This window comes from Chelonia mydas, chromosome 7 (assembly GCF_015237465.2).
Source record: "Chelonia mydas isolate rCheMyd1 chromosome 7, rCheMyd1.pri.v2, whole genome shotgun sequence".
Classification (NCBI taxonomy): domain Eukaryota; kingdom Metazoa; phylum Chordata; order Testudines; family Cheloniidae; genus Chelonia; species Chelonia mydas.
The window spans coordinates 4,650,599-4,668,178 of record NC_057853.1 but is presented as its reverse complement, the minus strand read 5'-3'; the positions used below and the strand labels follow the sequence as shown (position 1 = coordinate 4,668,178).

At 39.4% G+C, this 17,580-nt stretch overlaps 1 protein-coding gene across 24 annotated transcripts in view; it reads left to right on the top strand.

Annotated features, from left to right (window-relative positions):
* CADPS (calcium dependent secretion activator) overlaps nucleotides 1–17,580 on the top strand; it is a 372,276-nt gene that overhangs the window by 251,211 nt on the left and 103,485 nt on the right. For 22 of the 24 annotated variants that reach the window (XM_037904781.2, XM_037904775.2, XM_037904773.2 and 19 more), the window contains 4 exons: nucleotides 4,193–4,380; nucleotides 15,297–15,398; nucleotides 16,156–16,219; nucleotides 16,935–17,058. In XM_037904781.2, the coding sequence (XP_037760709.1) occupies nucleotides 4,193–4,380; nucleotides 15,297–15,398; nucleotides 16,156–16,219; nucleotides 16,935–17,058 (478 nt within the window). Of the gene's footprint in view, nucleotides 1–4,192; nucleotides 4,381–5,437; nucleotides 5,603–15,296; nucleotides 15,399–16,155; nucleotides 16,220–16,934; nucleotides 17,059–17,580 lie in introns of all 24 variants that reach the window. The other 2 variants (XM_037904776.2, XM_037904766.2) reach the window with 1 other exon arrangement.

The following is a 17,580-nucleotide window of genomic DNA, read 5'->3' as shown; positions in this document are numbered from 1 at the left end:
TTCCACAGGTTTCTGTCCTTCCTTTCAGTGTGGCTTCACACCTGGCTGTCGAACTGTGTTTACCGCAAAGATTGATTTACTTCATAAAAAGGGACTGTGTTGACCTTATTAGCTCCGTCAGCAGCTTTTGATGCCATTGGCTGTAAGGTTTTGTTGACTTGTCTGGGCAGTGTTGTCAGAATGGCTCTTCAATAGCTTCCCCCTTTCCTTTCCAAATGGTTCCAGAAGGGTGATGGGCAATGGCTCTTCCTCCCTTAGGACTTCAGTGTGCAGGGTGCCGCAGAATTCTTCGTTTGTCACCTCTGTTGTTCAGTGTGTGCGAATGTTGACTGGCACTGCAGGAGGAGGTGGTGAGAAAGACAGACAGAGAACAATACTCAGTTTTGTCCCCTTTCCACTGAACCCAGATTCCACAGTCTCCCAGTCTTCTAGAACAGGTATCTGTATAAAAACAACCTGGCTGTGACCCATTTCCGATAAGACAGAAATGATGCTTGTTGGCACAGAGACGCATTTAAGGAAAAGGAGCAGGAGTGTTGCCCGTGCCATTTATTTATTCACCAGAGGATACACGGTTATGGCCATGGGGTCCTCTTGCTACTGGATTTTCAATTAGGAGAGCTGCCTTTAATCTTCTGGCCAGGAGACTGCAGCTGTACCTCCCTAATGTTGAGCTCACGGAAGTACCCATGCCTGTGGTACCTTCAGTTTGGACACTTGCCTTTTGCTCAGGGGTACGCTTGAAATTTTACACAGAAACTGGATGCCTCCATTCTCCCCCTATGGAACATGCTCCCTACATGGCCCGCTTCTCCCAGGATGCCCCTGCAACCACCAAATCCCCACAATGCACCACACTACTCAGTCAAAATAGAGATTGTGTTACATAATGGGAAAGGCAGTCTACCAGGAATCCCAGACCATTGGTGACAGTGAAGGGCCTGAACTACAACTCCCATAAGGCAATTCACCACAATAGGGTTTAATGTGAAACCTATTTGAAACTAAATTTTTTTTTGTTTGTTTTCTCAATGGAAAAATAGAAAAATTTCAGCAGAATCTAAGTCCCATGGAGAGTTTCAATTTTGCAGAAACTCCATTGACCATTAACAAAAAATGTAAACTGTTCATACGGAAAATTCCTGAGCACCATCTCTATAACTGATGCCAAGTGTGCCCTTTCCATTTCCTGAGTGGTGCCTGCTACCCTTAGCATTTCTGTCTAGGCTTCTCATTCGCTTCTGGGTGCAATTCGAGTTGTTGTTGATGAGAATCATTAGAACGCTCAGTGGTCTAGAGTGCAGATACATTTGGTCACATTATACCCCATCACAGCAGCCAAGATCAGGTGGGAGACCTTCTGACAGTTTGAACACTGCATGGCTGGCCTGAGGTGTGAGGCCCAGACATGTACACTCTGGTGCACAAGGCAAAAACCCAGTAGGGGGCCAGGAGCTGCCTGAGGGTGTGAGGGAATGCATGTAAAAAACCTACCAGTCTTTCAGCAATGTTTCCTACAAATCCAGGATCCTATGCTGGGGCTGGACAGAGAGCAGCATATGCTACCACTTTGCAGCCTCTGCTTTGTAGCTATTCCAGAAGAGGAACAAAGGAGAAAGCTACCACCACCACATGCCTCTGTACTCCGTTCCCCACTGTTTTTAAAGAAATACAGCTTTGCTTGGGAGTAAGTGCTTTTCCTCTCCCAGTTCTGCAAGGGTTCTTCCCTCCTCTTGCTGGATTGGAGGAGCCTGCTGCCCAACCTACAGCTATTATGGGAGGACACCCCATTTGTCATCCTCCTGACTGCCACGCATCCACTTTGATTTGGGGAAGACAACATCTTCAGACAAGTGGGCCCTCTTCAGCGCCCCATCTGAGCTCTGGTTTTGGAATCGTCAGCTAGGGAATCGTGTTATGAGGCTGTGCACTGAGTCCCTGTAAGACTCTTTCCAGGGTTTCTGTCATTCTGCTGTGGAAGGGGCTGCCCCCAGCTACAATGCTCAGCGTCTTTCCTCCTGTCGTGCCCAGGAGCCAGGGACGCTGCTCTGAAAGAGAGAGTGAGCAGCAGCAGTTATGGAATAAAGAGCAGCCTCCGGAGCTGCAGGCCGTGAAAGGTTCATGAAACTTCCACAGGCTTCACAGCCAGGGAACCGAGTCTGGATAACTCCCTGGGCCCAATCCTGTCATCTTTTTCCCACCATAACTCCCGGGGTGAAATCCTTGCGCCATTGAACTCAATTGGAGTCTCTTCTCTGACTTCAGTGGGGCCTGGATCTCTCCCCACCTGAAGGATCAGATCCATTGTAGGACATTCATTGCATTGCTACGACATCAATTGTAATCGTGGCAGCACCTCCTGCTCGGCCTGGCTTCAGGCTAGCCACTGCCTCAGGATCCCCCAGCCTTCCAGCCTGGTTCACTTTCAGTTGTGACATGGGCATCTGGCTACACCATTGAGGAAAAAGTCCACTCCTGCCAGGGTAGCCACACCCAAAACAAAACATCTTCCGCCCAGTCTCAAGCTGTCTCTCCTTCCTGAGGGTCTGTCTTCTCTCTTCAGCCCCTCCTGGGCTCATTTGAGACCATCCCTGCTATCTCTTGAGAGTCACTGCTCAAGAGAATCATAGAATTGTATGTTTCTATGATTCTCTTGAGCAGTGACTCTCAGCACTTCCTACCTGGAGTCTCCCTTCTCTCTCTGGCACTCCTGCAGGATTCTGTCTAATCTCCACCCCTGAAGGGGTCTGATTTACCATCTGACCTGCCTGTCATGTGACTTTGCCCATTTTCTCTACCTGGGGAAGATGAGCTAAGGGTGCCACAGGTGGGCTGACCACAGTCGCCTTGTGACAATGCCTCAAAACCCACACATATATCTTTCAAGTTAATTCTTATCCTCTCTTCTGCTTTCCTCTTCTACAAAGTCCTCAGTTTTGCGGCGGGGGTGGGGAAGGAGAGGAGGATAAAAGATCAACGTATGTAACAAAGGGAAACAGAGAAAGACAAGGAAATTGACTTTTACCCTGGGCTCAAGGACCAATAAAGACCAATTGAAACAAGGACTTCTACAGGCATCTCTTCTGCATTGTTCTGTATCTTAATTTTCTGGTGATCCCAGTAATAAAATGAACTGTATCTATTTCCTATATCTATGATTTTCCCCCTCATTATTTCAATGCTTTTTTCAATCTGTTTTGGAGTTGGCCCAACAAGGATGAGCAAATCCCTTTCTATGTCTTTTGACTGAGCTCTTAATTGATATTTCTTCAACTCTTTTCAAAGCAGCTATTTTGGCATCTAGAAAAGATTTGGTGTCATCTGAGTGGTAGAAAATATATTTTAATCTTTCACAGCAGCGTTGTTTCTAAGATGTAGCATTTGGGGTAGCAGATGGGGTGGCAAAGAAGTTGCCTATAGGGGCAGTGCACTGCCTCAACCACTCTCCCGCCCGCTGCAGGAACTTTTAAATTAAAAGAGGAAAGACTTTGCAGTTTGATGCATTCCAGAAATGTATCTTACCAATTGTTTAGCACCCAAATTTCCATATAAATATTGCTGGGTTTGCAGCATTTTGAAAGGGTTCTATAAGAAAATTCTTATTCTAGCTAATGACTTCACAGACTGGTGCTGAATGTTCTACCTTAGTTGTCCCCAAAGAGTCTAATCCGAGTGGCTCCTCATAGCAATGAGGGAAATGTGAATCTTCCGGTTCTAATACTGTAGAACCTTGTTTGTGTGTCTTTGGTACACTCCTGTACTTGCCAGATACGGAGATAAAAGTCATTACTGAATAATTATCTGCTCTAACCAGGGGAAGAGCATAATACAAATCTCCCCCATGACAGTGGTGTTAATATTTTGTGCTGTTTTGCTATACAAGTCTTTGGCTACCCTTAGAGATAAAAGAATTTTCTAACGATAAATACTGAATCCTCACATTAACTAGAATAGTGGAAACATTTTTCAGCATTTTGAATTACATTTTTCTTAAATGTTAGTCTAATGCTTTTTCATTGTAATTATCCTGTGTATTATTTGAGTTAGGAATGACAGGGCCCACTCCCTTGTCTTTTGCCAACCATTAGGTTTGCATTGTCTAGAAGAACAATGGAGCATTACATCTCCAAATCAAATAACTCTTGTGTTTAACAACCTCTATTTAAAATCAAGTCTCTTTATTTCTAAACAGGGCTGGTTCAGTCCTGGCCAAGTATTTGTGCTAGATGAGTATTGTGCACGAAATGGAGTCAGAGGCTGTCACAGACATCTCTGCTACCTCAAAGATTTACTAGAACGAGCAGAAAGCGGAGCTATGATTGACCCCACCTTGCTTCACTACAGCTTTGCCTTCTGTGCATCACATGTTCATGGCAACAGGTAAGGGATCATTTATATCTAGCAACTAAATGCCAGCAAGGGTTGACTTTGTAAAATGTAGGTTTCCTTGGATAATGCACAACAATCCCCAACTTGTTTTCATACTGGATGTTTGGCAGCAGCTCTTCTGATGGCATAATTGGTTTGTTTGTTTGTTTCTTTACTTGTTCAAATGAAAGCAATAAAAATGTGCATACAGAATCCAAAATGATCATTTTTAACTTTTCTACTCAGAAAACTCCAAGATACACTTCTTGTTAATGTATATTTGGATGCCTAACTGAAATCTGTATCATTGTCATACATGCATAAATGGATATAAAGAATGTATTACATTGATTTTAATTAATGTACTAGAGCATCCAACAAGTTACCACAGGTAGCATTTTCGCCAGTGCCTGAGTTCCACTTTCAAACGTGGTTTAGGCACCTAGGAGCCTACATCCAATTGAAAGTTGGCTCCTAACTTGCTTAAGCATTGTTGAAAATTTCCCCCCACATCTTATTGTTGTTGCAGAGCAATTTCAAGTTCATAGTTTGCTTGTTTTCTTCTCTCAAATGTGGCAAACATACTGTGGCAAAAAGTGTCGCTGTGCTACGTTTCCTTTTCTATATTGTTTTATTGACAGCTAGAGTAGCTGTTGCAGCTTCTTGCATTGAGGTTTTTTTCCAAGTTGCATTATATACTCTGAAATGTCTCACTCTATTCTGCATATGCTACTGAATAACAGAGTGTTACAAAATAATTATGTGTTTTTGTAAACTCTCCGTTAAACATCATCCAGAATTATGATACACATTGTCTGGATTTCATATTTTGAGACTGCAATGCGATACACAGTTAATTTTATATGTCTTGTCATGGAAACAGAGTTTTTAGATTCTTGTTTTCTTTTTAGTTCTGACTTTCTTTTGTAAGTTTGTATCTTTTGGTGTTTATTATTTGGTTTCAGTTTTGTTTTCTTTCATTTATTTTTTCATGCTTTCTTCTGCTTCTTTCACTTTTGTTGCTGGCTTTACCCTGTGCATTTAAACTCATCCCAACCATTCCCCAAAGTCAACAAATTACAGAGTTACTTGGTGGGTCACAACCAAATGCAGACGGCGAGGGGGGCAAAATGTTGAATCCCTCTGCCACTGAAGTGGAGACAAAAAAGGATTCCAAAAAGGAGTCCAAAAAAAGGAAAGATTCCAAATCCCAGCCGAATCCAGAGCCGAAAAGGTAAGAGAGAGAGAGAGAGAGACCAATGCACAGAATTGTATTCTGTAATATATAATAACTTTTCAATCACTGAGCACACTGGGCACTTCGCATTTACCATATTTACAGGGCTCTGAAGCTTTTGAAAAGGCAGATTTAATAATATGATAGTAAAAGAGCATCCAGCAATTTGGGGAACCAGTGAGTTTGTGATTTTTCAAATGTGTATTAGAAATAGAGTATTCAAAAATTACCTAAACAGAAATGAAACAGAGAGGATACCAGTGAAATAAGAGTGCCTGTCACTACAAGGTTATTAAGGGCAGTTCTCTGCTCTTTAATTCTAATTCCACTATCCACAGGATGCATTACTGCAGAAACCTAACTCTGTTTTGAGGATATATAGGGCCTGATTGAAAATGCACTGAAGTAAATCGGAGCTTAGCATTTTACTTTAATGGACTTCGGATCATACTTTACAGCAGCCAGGGGTTCAGATTTTGATTTTCTTATTCCCATGTAATTCTGTTGATTCCAGTGTAACTGAGAGCAGAATCTGACCACTGTGTGTATGTCAACAGCAGGGACATATTAAACTTGCCAACTGTAGATTGCTATTCTATCCTGTTGTGTCGAGGGAATAGTAAATGGGGAGGGATGTGCTGAATTAAAAACAATGGGCAAGATGTGGCAATCTGTTAACTCAGTTTTTTGTCTGCACAGTGCCTCGCACAATGGGGTCCCAATTTTGGATGAGGCTCTGGTACTATTGTAAGACAAATAATAAATAATACAAAATGGATATCTCTAAACAAGCTGGGTTTTTAGTAACACTAGACTAGTCCCATACCATGGAATGATTGTGGTGTTAAGCTTTCTTTTGCTGTAATGAGACCATTTGCCATACATCTGACTTAGAAACCCTGAGTGACTAAGTGTCTTACCTAGGGACATGTTATGTTCTCCAGAACTTGCCATTTTTGAGTCAAGATTGAATGTCTTTCTGACGCCTGTGCTCTAGTTCAAACAGAAGTTATGGGCTTGATGAAGAAATTATTGGAATTATTGGGTGAGGTTCTCTGACCTGCGTTATGCAGAAAGTCAGACTGGATTGTCACAGTAGTCCCTCCTGGCCCTAAAAAAATCTGTAAATCTGTATCTTTAATTTATTATTATGGCTCAGACAGAAATCAGAGTATCTAAGTTCCTTAGATTCCTTGTTGTGATTCCTTTTTGAAAGAATATTCAGGCTATGTGCGTGATTTGTTTTAGAGCCAGGCTAGACTGACACAGCTGGGGAAAACTGTTACTTATTTATGTGCTACCTAATCACCAGTTACCAGTGTATTTGTGTGTATAAAGCCAGTCTATCTTTGACAGTCTTGTGGAAGTAGACAGTCTCCTTTTCCCACCTTTCGTTTGTTGCTTGTTTTCTTAGGTCTTACACCTGCAGTCTGTTCTACCTAAGCAGAGCCTTAGCTTATTGCAGAGTCAAAGCCTTACCTTGTAAGCTCTTTGGGGTGGGCATCGTGTCTTGCTCTGTGATTGTATAGCACCTAGAACAACGGGAACCCATCTAGGCTTGGAACCTTTGAGCAATGTTGTACTAGAAATACTACTAATAATAAATAACATCATTATTTGTGCGCCCAGCTCTTTGGGAAAAGGTATCATTTGAACACACACATTAAAATATATATGGTCAATATCTTTGCTATTTAACAAAAACATATTACTTTTGTCATAAATCCGGATATATTAATTGAACTTTCTTTAGAAACTGGACATTACGTCACTTTTAGAGGGCAAAAAAAACAACTGGTGGTTTAGCTTTCTCGGGAATGAGGTTGGCTGTCAGTCAGACTATGCCACTCCAGTCATGAAGGTCGAATAGAGAGAGAATTCTGTGTGGCTATCAATCTCCTATATTAGCAATAGACAGTGATGGAGCAGAGGTGGGTTGTCTGTTTGTATTGTGTTTGTGTCAGGTCAGACAGTGAGACAACAGTAGCTTGCAGTCAGTGAGAAAGTGCAGAGAGAATGTGATTCAGATGTTCAGGACAGCCTGAAGGTCGGGACTGACAGAATGACAGGCCATCATAGAGAAGAAACTAACTAGCTGCTGTCCAGGGTCCTGCTTCCTGAATACTGCCTTGTTATCTGATCAGTGTCAGTGCAGGACAGGAACAAAGCGGCTGCTGTTAAAAATACACCTCTAGCTTTGCTGTGACCTTATTGCCATATCATGTGAAATGGTGAAAACCCAATATGGGTGATATTTCCAACCACTACTGCAGTCTGTTTCCCCTTTACCTCGACTTTTTTTTTAAGGTGATGAGTTGTTAGACCTTTGAAAACTCGAAATACCTACTCCAAAGGGACACTATAAATCATTGCCATCTGCATAGTAGAATCCATTAATTTCTCTATTGATTTTACCCATACTTTAAAAATAAAAAAGCGACAGTTAATTGCATTTTTTTATCCCAGGTTTTGCCTTCTGCAGACATCTGTATGCATGATAGATGGGAGTGTCATAGATATACATACCAATCATGACTGTGCAAAGCCTACTAACCCTAGTTACCATAACTAATTACAGTTCACTGAAATTAAGGAAATTAGTGATGGTACTTCTTCCCTGTACTTAAGGATGCAACATTAGTGGATGCCTTAAAAAGTTCCACCAATTTGAAAGATTTTACCAGTTCTAATGGAAATCTGGTAGAAATCATTCAAATTGGTAGAATTTTGTAAAGGCACACCCATTTGGATCTGTTTGCTTTAGGTACTTATGTGGGCCCCATTACAGTAGTATTGACCATCTCACAGTCCATTAATGTAATTATCCTTACAACACCCCATGAGACAAGGAAGTGCCATTATCCCTGTTTTGCAGATGGATAACAAAGGCACAGAGAGACGACGTGATTTGCACAAAGTTCTACAGGAAGTAACTGGTAAATCAGGGACTTGAACCCACGTCTCAGGCTGGTGCCTTAACCAGTGCACCATTCTACCTCTCCCTTTTTAAGCGTTCCCTACTTAGGGTTTTATTCCTTGACTACAAACACAGCTGTTGCTGATTGACCCATGTAAAAACAAAAATGGTTTTTAAAAATTAAATTTGTTAGAGTGGGCAAAAAAATTGCTGCTTTTGTGGTTTTATATACCTTTTTGTCCTAGTATATTGAAAATTTAATTCCAGATTTGTGTAAAAATTAAGGACTGCATTAGTGGATGTTGAGCCCATCACCACTTGGACTTCATATTGAATCTGGTCCAAGCTGGTGGTGAGGGAACATTGTGATTATCTGGCAGCTGGTCAGTGATCAGTGTGAAATGAGCTGGTGTTCGGTCCAGTTTCTCAGTCCCATCACCAAACATCCACACGATCAATTATCTCACTATAATTTGCCCAGTTTTTGCACACAGGTGGATTGGTGCACTGTCCTTCCCATAGTCACTGTGTTTCACAAACACTAAATTCACTTTCAAAATGAAATCAAAATTGGCATCCCCTGCATCTGTTGCCTTTGCAGATTGTCAACTGTTGTCAGACTCCAGAACTATTACCGTTTTGAAGTAGTTTGTGGAACTTGTGGAATTAAATATCTGCATTACATTTTAGAGCTTTCTCAATTATGTCTCCTTAATATTTGGTTTATATCGCACAACAAAAATTTCATAGAGCTGGTTGAAAAATGGGAAAGAGTTTTTTCAAATTTTTCATGAAAAAACATCATAGAAATTTCAAAAACTTTCAACCAGCTCCAGACATTCATAACATCTCTGTATGCTCTCTTTGGAGATTATATTTATTCTTTGATTCATCGATCCATAGTGGGCACTAACATGATATGCTGTATCAGAGAGCCATAGGTTAACAAAACCATACTACAGGTAATACCACACTTTTTATTAATTCCTGGATCCGTGTATTAGCCAGAGCCATAATAGGAATGTACTGACACGGAACATGTTATTGATGTCTTCAAAACATAGTCTGTTGTATAGGCTGAGATGATGCATTATGCCAGTGATCCACCGATAAATAGTATCGTGTTACATGCTGACATGATACATTGCCATGGGTATACGAGAGGAAGATGTGCCAGTGAAGCATCCACGCAGTCCAAGCATGGTTCTTTGGGGATGCGTGTTGCACTTGAGACGGAGTGAGCCATGACTCAGCTCTGCATATCCACAAAGCACCAAAGCCTGGACTGAAATGAAGAGAGAAGAGAAGTGGAATAAAAGCCAAAGCTATAGTAATGAAATGGGCTGTCTTTTTATTATTGTCCCATGTGGCTGATTAAGGTTGGGCTACGTTAAAAGTCCTCTTAAGAAAAAATACAGAAAAAAAGAACTATACAATCTTGAGGATATAATATAAATTCACAGGCGCAAGAAGGATTGAATGAGGTTGAAACTTAATGGCCAGCCCTTTAAAGGGAGTTCCAGTGCAGTGGTGGAACACTCTGCAGATGTATGGGTTTGTCTGTAGGGCTGCCTTTATACCATTAGTGCCTTGAACTATAAATCCCATAATAGTCTGTGATGCTAGATGTAAGATATGTCTTGCACCTGACTGCAAAGGCCTGAATTGAAGATAGCATCTGTCTTATCTTAGATTTGCCTTTTGTTAGTTAAAATCAGATTTTTTCCATTATTTTTGACATGATTTATTTTATCATCTCTGATGTGTGTGAAACACATGCAGAGGTTTGGTTACTTCATCTAAAGAGTATTTTCCCCAATGATAAAGCTTAAAGTAGTTAAGCATAAAAGGTGGAAGAGATGATTTTTTTTTTATTTATAAGCCTCTTCTCTTTTCAGACAGGCTAATGTCAAAGAGATTAACCCAAAGGAGCTATACTGTAGATTTATAATTGCATACAAATGCATGTTATTGCTTCATATATTAGTCTTTGTTAAAAATGATTTTGATATATTTGTTTTAGCAGCATAACTAGCCCTGAGGGCCTCCGGGTATAATTAGAAAAGGGCATAGTGGGGGAGGTGTGGCTTACAGAATGAAGCATTGGCCTTAGGATCACAGGTCCTAATTATAATTTATAATTAACCCTGTGATTTGCACAACAGTCTAAACTAAGGAAAGAAAATCTTTTTGCAGTTTGACATGAAAATGTGTGTGTTTGTTTTTTAATTTCACAGCCTGCTTTTTTGGTTGTTTTCATACTTTAAAAACGAAAAGTTGAAGAAAAATAGGAAACTCGACATAGATTGAAGAATAGCATGTAAAACTTTTCCCGTGAAATATTTATATTAAGCACTGACAAATCTGCAGGTGATAACATACGTCGGTAACAAAAAGAGTTATCTCTGAAAACGTGTGTTTCGGGATTGCTAAATATAAATTTATAAAAAATGGGTTTTTTTAAATTTCTGCCCTCCCCCCACTATTTAAACCAGACTCCTCTAATTTGCCTGGCAGGATCAATATAGGATCAGATGAAAATCTGTTACCGTTCAAATCGGAGGCATTTATGTTGTATGTTGATCTAAATCCATAGAAAGAAAGAGACATAGATACTCTGTGTGTGTGTGTGTGTGTACACATTTATATTTAAATACAATATAGGTGCAGCATTTCTTTCACTGTTTCTCTCCTACCACTCCTGCTACTGTCTACCCCAGTGTAATATAAATCTTACATGGCCACTGTGAATGTGTGTGTTAGTTTTCTACAATTGTGTTTTAGCTAAAATGTAATGTGCAAATTTTGTTTGCTGAAGGAAGCTGTGATTCCATATATAAATTAAACATCCAGTATAGAGTTGGTGGGAAACCTTTGTTAAATAAAAAGAGGTAATACCAGCATGAATACGAAAATTAATTCATGAGATTTCACCTTCTTTTGAGAATACCTTTAAGAACCATCAATAGTGCATGTTCTGACAAGGGAATTATCTAGAACACAGAAGTGAATGTGACATTATAGAGAGGATAGCTTATAAAACCCTTAGTTTGCGTAGCAAATGGAAAAATAAATATGCTTCAAAATTATTCAGTTTTCAAATATATTTGACTAATGTTTTGATTTTAATTAGGTTTCAGAAATTATCACGTTAATAAATTAGGTGCAGGGCTTTTGATGGCGTTTTTATATAGTTCTATCAGTATCCTTGCATTTGTCGCTAATTAATGAGTTCCTAATGCTTCAGCTTCTGGGGAGATGAGCAACAAAAATTAACATAACTAGTAAATCTGAAGATGTGCAGCTGGGTTATAGTATTTGAAATTTGACAAAACCATTGGAAGTATTATTGTTTGTGACATGGCTCAAGATGGGAGATTGTGAGGAGAGTAAAGATGACAGAACTGGTGCTAACCACTGTGACAACAACTTGAAAAGCAGCCGACATGACATCTTTCCTATCATGCTGCCGAAAATGTCAACTTTGTGAAGGACAGTGAGAAAATGGTTTGCCGAAAATTTGAAAGGTAGATTCAAGAGATGCTCATCATGTCAGATGTAATATAGTCCACAGCTGTTTGAGAAAGGAAGTCCTTGCAGTTGTGATGGCTCTCAGTTGGCAGGCCCTTCCAGACATCCGTGCGGCTCCAAAAATGGCTACAGTTGACCTGTAGATTGTCTCAAGTTTGTAGCAGAATGAGATGCAAGGGTGAGCTGTTGTTTATCTAGCATGCAGTTTTGTAGAACGATGTAAGGTACATAAGGTAACTTTTTAATTGTCTTAAAATGGCTGAATTTGGCATTGTGTCTTCTGTTAAAGATCAAGAAAAATCAAGGCCTAACTATTTATGACCGAAGTGTGGTGAATATTTGAAATATATATATATATAGTCTGCGTGTAGCTAGATCGTTACATTTTTGTCTCAGCACAAACCATTTGGACATTATAACTTAGATGAGTTGTGGACATATATTAACTCTAGTCCCACGAGGTTTGGACCCAGCCGTGTGCCCACATAGAGTTTCTAACAGTATCAGTGCTTTAGACTGAAAACGGCCAGAGCACTGAAAATTTAGGCTGCCACTCCAAATTGTAATGACGCAGTTGTGCCAAAGCATTGCGAGTGTCTGAAACTGGTGTTGCCTGGCAGGTGCTAAAATAGCCAGATCAGACAGAATTAAAGCCTGATTCAGAGCCTGTTGAACTCAGTGGAAATATTTCAGTGGCTTCAAATGGGTTTGGATCAACCCTACATACAACTCTGGACGCTGTCCCACTGAAGACAGTGGAAAATGCGCTGGGACTTTAAATTGAGTGCCCCTTGCTGGGTTAAACAGTATGCAGTGATATTTTACATTAATAATTTGAATTAAAAGAGGGGCTGAAAATTTATAAAACTAGTATTTTTTAACTGAGAAGCCTCTTGGCACATGTACTATTCCCTAGAAAATAAGTCTGCATTTAAACTCTTGAGTCTTCTGTGGCCTTTTCAGTAAATCTTTTACTCTGAGGGCCATTAACCCAACAAATGGTAACATAATTTTCAGAATTTTTCCAGTTCATCAGCATATTGTTCCTAGTTTGGGCTCTTTACAGTCAAAGTATTGTGGCTACTTCGTTTGTCAGTTGCTGATACAATTGACCTTAATGAAACTCTATGAGCTATATGGGGTTTGTGCATCTCTGCAGATGTGCGCTCAAAACTCATATGAGGGCTTCAATTCTGTCCTTTGACATAGAATATTTATCATGGAGTATCTTGAAAAATCTGCCACTCTACTGGCAAGCAAACTAGATTCCCCCATGTACACAGCAGTGCTGACATGCATAACTCATGGCATGAACATGATCTGAATCTGAATACTAATTATTTCTAGGATTTTGGATCAAAAATATACTAACCATGTTCAGTGGCTGTGTTTTAAAATCAATGTATAACTGGATTTACCTGGCTTACCTGCTTCATCAAATTAACTAGACCTAATTGTGTACTAATGAGACCAAATCCATTCTTCCAGAATTGTTTAATAAATGTGTTTTCCAGCTAAAATTTTATATTCCACAGTTCAGCCTAAATAAAAATTTTACAGCTGAGCTTGGCAAATAAATGATAGGAGATTCTTATGGAAATGCTGATTAAATTTAAAGATATCCACTGTCATCTGGGCCTTTTAATATGTCCAGGTTATAAGTGTTATTTAATGTAGCTTTAGCACTTACATATAATGAAAAGAAAATCAATTAAGATTGTGTTAGCATCTCTGTTTGGATTTGTTAAGAGAACTTTTTACCTGTGTTCTAACAGCAGAACTAATATTTATGATATTAAGAGGTTTCTGCATCTGAGGTCAGTGAAACATGACTGTACAGATTGTAATTTTTCTTTTAGTTTAGGGCCTTTTGATTCTTTAAAAGGAAAATAAAGCTAACCAATTAACCCCTGACAGGAGGTTCGTTAGAAGCTGTGTAATCCCTTGCCAAGCCTTTTGTATAACCAAACTAGTCTAGTACTAAGGATTTACACAGTTTAAGCTGAACGCTGGAGGAGGCCTTTAAGTAAGAACATTTGTTCAATTTTAAGACATCTTATGTTACCTAAAGAGAGACTGTGCTGGTATAAGCTACACAGTAATACACAAATCTGTATGCTTTGCCTGTCAATAATAGAAACTAGTGATGTTTATTGTCTGAGTTGCTGATTTCTTTGGTGAATGGATTAGAGTAGCCCTCTACCCAATTCAGAGATTATGCTGTGGCGTGTATTTCTCTGGTGCGGGGGAGAAGGTGGTATGTGTGCAGAGGATGCTGATTTCTGCTCACACATTGGTGCAAACCAGGAGTCAGTTTAAATCAGCAGAGTTACAAAGTAAAACAGAACGTGAGCATAATGAGGCATGGGGACTGTCCATATTATCTATCACCATTACAGGTGAAGAATGGAAGAGATGATTGCTTGCGCACTGTGCTCTGTGAAAGATGGAAAATACCCCAAAGTCGCTACTTGTGGCTGCCTTATTCATAATGCAGTCCTGTGCATTACCGAAATAATAAAAGTGTAACAAATTTTCATTGAAGCACTGCTTTGATGTAATGTGTTATTTTTTACAAAATTCTTAAATTCCTGTAAAAGGACATTATTTTTGGAAATGCAAAATGTATATTGATCTTGGAGCATATATTTCAGTTTGTGCTCCTTCCTTTTACATGATAAAATGTTATAACGTGATTCAATGGACATGAATGAGTGCTGTATTTTTATATTCTATTTGTATGTGAGTTTATCATGATTATACTTTCATGCTGTGAACCATATTTTAAATTTGATAAATGTGAATATGATTATTTCTGTAGAAATGAATAACATATTGAGCCAGACAGGACTTATACGCAGTCCTTACTTAATGAAAATTCCCATTGTAGTATTTATATATTTGTCTGTGTATATATATACATACATATATGTGTGTGTATTTTTAGAGAGAACTACATTTTTCCAGGTTTTTCTGCAGTAAACAAAAATATAGTGATTTCACTCTTTAAAAACATGCATATCATAATTTTAAAATGAGTATTTATTTTATTCTGAGATATGCTTTCTAAACAGTCATGCTGCTTTACCTATTAGTGCTTCTTTGCATGGCATATGCACTGTATCCTGGATCTAAGAGTTGATGACATGCATTTCCAAAAATTGCAATATCTTGTTTGCTGTACAGATGACTTACCAGGGTCATGAGGTGAAGCTTGAGTCATTCATGGCATTTTTCCTTCAGGCCTGATGGAATAGGAACTGTAACTGTAGAAGAGAAAGAACGTTTTGAAGAAATCAAGGAGCGGCTCCGCTTGCTTCTGGAGAATCAGATCACCCATTTTAGGTAAAGGCAGAGGCTCCTGGTTTAAAGTGAGAGAGGATGCATTTCCTCAAGACTCCGTCCCATAAAAGATGAGTCTTTTAGATTTCAAAGGTTGCAGCTTATTATAATTGTGCATAAGTAATATGCACAGTGTAAAATAACTTGGTACATTAGGGTGCCAAAACTTGCAGCTGCAGAAGACATGAATATGTTCATAGCTGATAAACAGAATGCTTAACCTTTTAAAGGTATTTCAACTCAGCTTGCCCACATAGGCACAGCAACAAGAAGAGGACTCATATTTGACAAATAATTCTAAGCAAATAATTAAAGACCCTGTGATCTTATTTCTTCCTCTTTCCCATCCCCTTCTGCTTACCGCATTCTGCTATGTACTCCCATCTCTTCCTAGTACAAAGAAAGGCAGGGTTTTTTTCAAAGATGGTTTAATTTTGGGAATAATGGATGTCACCATTTGGTTTTCCCTGTGATTGAAGCATAGGGGTATATCCTCCGGGCTCTGGAGCACATCATGGAGATATTTCTGAGATTTCCTTACAATCCCACTGAGGCACCTAATCAAAATTACTCTTTCAGGCCTTGATCCAGACTCTTGGGCCCACATGGCACCACTTGAAGGGTAGGGGCCTAATTCAGGGAAGCAAGAACAAAGCTCTCACCCCGCCACCCAGTCTTTCTTATCAGATCACTCTTAAGCCTATTGGTATATTTGCCCACGTGCATTTGAGTTAATCTTTAAAATTGGGTTTTTTTCTAGGTACTGCTTTCCATTTGGCCGACCTGAAGGTGCTTTGAAAGCTACTCTATCCCTACTGGAAAGGGTAAGCATCACAATAACAAAGGCAGGTTAAAATTCCTATGTTCGTATTCAATCATATAGTAGAGTTTACATGGCAATTAGATTTATGCATGGATATACACACAAATTGAATTAGATCACATTACAGCATCCGTTCATTCACGGGCATGAGTAGATTTTGGTGGTGTAATTACACCCTGTAATGCAGTGTACAGAAAATTCTAAATATTGTGAATTATGGGCCTAATTCTCTAGCCAGTTAAACCAGTTTTGTGTCCCAAGATGATGCAAATTAAGGAACGCGGATTCAATGGAATTATGCTGGCATAAAACTGGTGTAATGGGGTGATGAATCAGACCCTTTAAATTTAATTGTTGAAAACTTGTCTGAAGAAATAACAGTTCTAAAAAGCTTCATGTCACTGAGTAAAGTAGGTGCTTGCAGAAAGGGTACCTGTAGTAACTCCGCAGTGGCAGCTTTGGTTGGGTCACTGGTGGGGTCTGAACCTACGGCTTCTGGATCTAAAAGTGTGAGTTTCTACTGCTTGATCAAAAGAATCAAGTGCACTTGGTCTTTTAAACTTTACTATGTAGGCTGGCCACTAGAAGTGAGCCACACAGAGTAAGATAGCCACACTGGGTTAGTGTTGGGTACCCATGCGTTTGTCGAACAAACAAAAAAAGATCAATGGTGTGTGTGCCTGGTGCCACATCAAATCAGTTTTTCTTATGTCCAGGTTCTGATGAAAGACATAGTTACTCCTGTCCCTCAAGAGGAGGTAAAAACAGTCATCCGTAAATGCTTGGAACAAGCTGCTTTAGTCAACTATACTAGACTATCAGAGTATGCCAAAATTGAAGGTAAGGCAATTACTTTATGGTGTTAAAATGTTACTGTGTTTCTATGTGGAAACTACCGCTAGCGGTTATTTAAAACAATGAATTAACTATTTATTTGCTTGACAATAAAACTGAAGTCAAAGGGAATATGGAATTGGCTAGGAAATGTATTTGTGGTGTTTGTTTTGTTTGTTTTTTAAGAATTCAGAGCAGAGGTTAGCGAAATATTTCTTTTTCTAGGAAAAAGATGAAATGGTTAACAGAATCATGGCTTCTTCTGAGCACTAGTGCGTTTGGCCAGTTGTACAACAATCATACTCGTGTCTTTGTTTTAAAAAAAATGAGAAGTACGTGGGATGTCATGTTTGTAGCTGAAAAGGATAATGCTGCTAATTGCTTGTGACAGTGGAGTTCAGAGAACAATCAAAATATAAGAAGCTAAGAAATGTTTTATCTCTGCTTAATTGTTTGTACCCAACTTAAAATGTCTTTTTCTGGGATGTGTTTCACTGCTTTTGCTTTGTGGATAGTGGAAGTCATCAG